Raw genomic sequence first — 4,491 nt, forward strand, 5'->3', positions numbered from 1 at the left:
GTAAGGAGTAATTATTTTAACCTTAAGGAGAATGAGATATTGCGTGATATCTTATCGGACCTCTTACTTTCCACTAATATAAAAGATAATGAAATCTGCATGGGGGACTACTAGGGAATCTCAAATAGAAATTAGACTAGGAAGGTGAAAAGCATCTCAGAAAACGACAAGGGCAGGCAATTTCTGTATCACACATGGATCCATGAAGTCACCAGTAGTTGAGTTTGACCAGTGGAAGACTTTACCTGAATCTTGTACTTTATTAAATCAATGCTATATGACTTAATATTGGCTTAATATAATTTATTGAGACAAGGAAAAAAAGGTGGATACCAGATGGCTGTTTTTCAGACAGCTTTCTGGAATCAGTGGAACTGTCATATTTTAGTGTGGCAAGCTATAGAGTTTCCTGGGTGACACATCAGATTCTCTGAATCGATTGTTACAGAGTTTGGCAAGTGATACTAATAAAAAATAGGACACCTATAATTTGGAACTTTATGGAACCATAAAGGGAATAACCCATCTCTGCTACCTAAACTTGAAGGAATAAACATATGGACACACGATGGAAAAGAAGTAGTAAAGAGAAAAATTTAATTAACTTGTACATATTGCTTAAAAATACAGATTTATATAAATATTTCTCACTGGAATCTATTCAGATTGGAAATCCACATGCACATAACAGAGAATAGGCATGTCTGGCATGCTGAATAACTGCTGTCCAGCTAAGGAAGCTAATAAGGAAAGATCAGCCTGGATTCAGCCAGATATGAAGGCTGGCTATCTTTTAACTCTGAAGAACTGGTTCTCTCTGTTCTTCTTCCTCCTTCTCTGCTCTGCCCTTTGGTTTGTAAGCAATTTAAGAGCAGAGCCTTTGCTTCCTAATTGACGGCAATCAATAGGGCATGATAGCTATCTGAGAAATGGCATAACTCTTCTTGAGATTTCAAATTTCATTTTTTGAACTGAAAAGTAAATGGATAGTTAGTACCAGAGCTCTAAGAACTTTATACACCATAATTTTTTTTTAATTTAATGAAACTCAGTGATATAACCCATTTGCTACTAGAACAGCTTTTGTCTAAAGCTGAATTTTGGTAAAGAGCAATGGCTCTAAAAAAGTATAATCATATATGTTGAACATGAAATGTTCTTGCTAGGACATTTCTGAAAGCACCCCTTACCTCCTGGTTCCTCATGCTGTAGATTAATGGATTGAGCATGGGGGTCACCACTACATAGAACACAGAAGCCATTTGGTCTAGGTGATAATTCTGCCTAGAGCTTGGTCGTGCATATATAGAACTACTACATCCATAGAAAATGGTGACGACCATGAGGTGAGATGCACAAGTGGAGAAGGCTTTCCTACGTCTCTTGGCAGAGTGGATCCTTAAAATGGTGACCAGGATATAAGTGTAGGAAGTGAGAACAGTCAGGCTTGTTGCTATTATATTGAAGCCAACAAATACAAATAACAGCAGATCATTAAGACTAACATCTGAGCAGGAAAGAGCTAAAAGGGGAGGAACCTCACAATAAAAATTCTTAATGATGTTTGGGCCACAGAAGGACAGTCTAGATGCAGCCATTGTGTGCACCAAAGCATTAATGATCCCAGCAGTGTAGGAAATTGCTATCAGCTGAGCAGACTTTCTCTGGGACATGGTGACCAAGTAGAGTAGAGGATTGCAGATTGCCACGTAGCGGTCATAGGCCATCACAGCTAGGAGGTAGCACTCTGTGGTGGCAAAGAGAGCATAAAAGTACATCTGTGTAAAACAACCCCCATAGGAAATAATCTTCTTCTCTTTCAAAATATTGGAAAGGAACTTTGGGGTGACAGATGATGAGTAACAAATGTCCAAAAAAGATAAGCTGGTGAGGAAGAAGTACATTGGTGTGTGGAGTTGCGGACTGATCCTGATTAAGATAATCATGCTTACGTTTCCCACCAGGGTGATGGCATAAACAGCAAAAAATGTCCCAAAGAGGATCAGCTGCACTTGTGGGTTAACAGTCAACCCAGTGAGTATGAATTCTGTCACCTGTGTGCTGTTTCCCATGTAGTCACAATACCACTGTTGAACAACACTTCAGTCAATTTTCCTTTGCTTCTCAAATATTTATAATGTAGCCCAAGATCAGAGTCAATTTTTAACCTTCTAGCCAAGGAAAGGGAAATTGGAAGGTTTCTGAGAAAGAGCTCAACTAGTAGAATAATAGTCAGTTTACAGTGAGCAACATTCAGTCTGTATAAATAATGTTTTCTTCCAAATTACAACTAGGTTGTCATACTTATAGAATTCGGTGCTATGCAGTGAAATAGCTGGGGTTATGTATTTTATGACGTTCACCAGGCATCTGGACAAGAACCATGCCAAGGTAACCATCTGTGTAGAAGGACACGTTGGGTATAACCTACAAGTTGTGATTAAAATAGTTCCAGTCCATGAATAAATTTCTCCACTGGATTATTAAAGACAATTGATAACCATAAGAGTGCAACTGAAATCTTCAAGCAGAGCAACTCTCCTTTAAACCTGGAAAGAGATCAAACAAGTATCAGAGCAAATACCATTTGTACTTACTTTCCTTTCACAGGATGGCTGGACCAGCTGCAGTAAAGAATTAGCAAGCCAAACTAACTGAAGGGAGGCTCTTATCCCTTTCAACTGTGTATATTGCTCTGTTTGTGCATGCTGGATCTCCATGCTCTATGACTTGTAGAATCTGATCTTTGGACTAGAAGGGCTCCTCATTTCTAGAGATGATCCAATGAATTCTGAATAGCAAAAGCCACACTGATTCTCATATTGTATTAGTATGTGTTGGCTTGAATATAACACTTGTCTTGTTTCATCTCAAAATACCTATATATCTCAAAATATATTTATTCCTCACTGATCTTTTAAATTTCCTGATCTATCAAAGGTTTTTTTTAAAAAAAACCAACAAGGTTCAAATCTTGAGGTCTTCTTAGATTCCCAAGTAGCCCCTGTTGTTTCTGATGCAATCTGATTTATGTAAAACACCATATTTAAAAAATAAATGGGCCCTGTGCATCATTTTGTATGCTTACCATGCAGGCTTGATCTGGCCCTTCTCTGAACATCCAGTGTCTTTGAAGTAACAATAACCTGTCAGCCCTTGAACTCCTAAAGCATACTCTCGCAAGCAACAAAAGACAACAATCGTACGATTAGCAAACTCACTTGTTTCCTTCCAGCTCAATAGCATCCATTACATTTTAAAGTATTGGTAATTTTTCAAGCTTCTGATTGCAGGTCTTTGAAGCTTATGCCAACATCCTTTTGCTGCTCTGAAGAAATCCAGATATTTTCCTCCAGTCTTCAGCAACTCAACAGCTTTCTACCTTTCTGCAGACAATAACGTTTCCTTCAACTCTCTCTGGAATAATGGAGAAGAGAACTCTACTGAGAAAATCATGGGCTTGGGGAACTTCTCCCTGAAGTGCTTCAGATTGCTCCATGCACTGATTTGCGTTAAGTATACAGTCAAGATTCAGTAAACCGAATCAGAATTGTTGGAAATATTTACCAACGGAAAATGTAGTATTCAGTAGAGATCATATTATTTCCTCTTCTTTATTTATTAATAGTCCTTTTTCCACACAATGAAGTTCTTCATATGGAGACAGAGAGCCTTTCAAAAATAAGATTCTTCATGTTATTTTTTATTAGTAGTAATACTATTTAAACAGAAGAAAATATCAACAAAACATTGTTCAGACTTGTTCAGAGGATATATAAAGAAGTGATGTAAAGTTGTCAAGCAGTGATTTTCAGGACTATTAAAGACAGTACGATCTTGTTGGCATGATTTCAGTCAGAGTTGAACTGTGGTCGGGCAGGTCTGGTGGAGTTGGTTGAGGCACAGTCTTATGTGATTATCTGGATAGAGTTTGATCCTTTTGGCCCTGAGGAACTGAATAGCATCTTTAGTGCTCCAGATGTGTCCACCTGTATTTTAGTCCCATGCCCCTCCTGGCTGGTGAAGGCCTCCCAGGAGGTGGCAAGTGGCTGGGTCCAAGCAGGGGTGAATTCCTCCTTGAAAGAGGGACTGGCCTCACCAGCACTTAGGGAGACAGTGGTCAGTACCCTCTTCAGGAAGTCATAATCGCACCCAACTGTATTGGATATTTTCCAGCAGCTCCAAAGGGCCTTGGATCAAGCAGATTATCTGCATTCCTTTCAGTCAGGTCTCACACCTAGGCACAGTATAGAACCATACTGGTCATGTTAGTTGATGACTTGTGGTAGGACCAAGATGGAGGTAGTGCACCCTTCCTGGCCCTCCTTAATCTCTTGGCAGCCTTCAATACCATCAACCATTGTAACCTCTTGGCACTGAGGGAGTTCAATATCAAGTGTTGCAGTGCTATTCTACTTTCCTCCATGGCCAGTTCAGTCAGTGTTGGGGGTGAGGAGTGAAAGAGAGAGAGAGATTGCCCAAGGCCCTTAC

General features: G+C 39.4%; 1 protein-coding gene across 1 annotated transcript; it reads right to left on the reverse strand.

The window, feature by feature from the left end:
- Positions 1-1,133: 1,133 nt before the first annotated feature.
- LOC134503537 (olfactory receptor 5AP2-like) lies at positions 1,134-2,072 on the reverse strand. The gene has a single exon (XM_063312381.1). It carries the CDS (start codon positions 2,070-2,072, stop codon positions 1,134-1,136), a length of 939 nt encoding a protein of 312 aa, XP_063168451.1.
- Between the last annotated feature and the right edge of the window lie 2,419 nt (positions 2,073-4,491).

This window comes from Candoia aspera, chromosome 1 (genome assembly GCF_035149785.1).
Source record: "Candoia aspera isolate rCanAsp1 chromosome 1, rCanAsp1.hap2, whole genome shotgun sequence".
NCBI lineage: Eukaryota > Metazoa > Chordata > Lepidosauria > Squamata > Boidae > Candoia > Candoia aspera.

Bases quoted from the DNA above. Each gene is read 5' to 3' on its own strand.
- LOC134503537 (XM_063312381.1), bottom strand. From the start codon at position 2,072: ATGGGAAACAGCACACAGGTGACAGAATTCATACTCACTGGGTTGACT.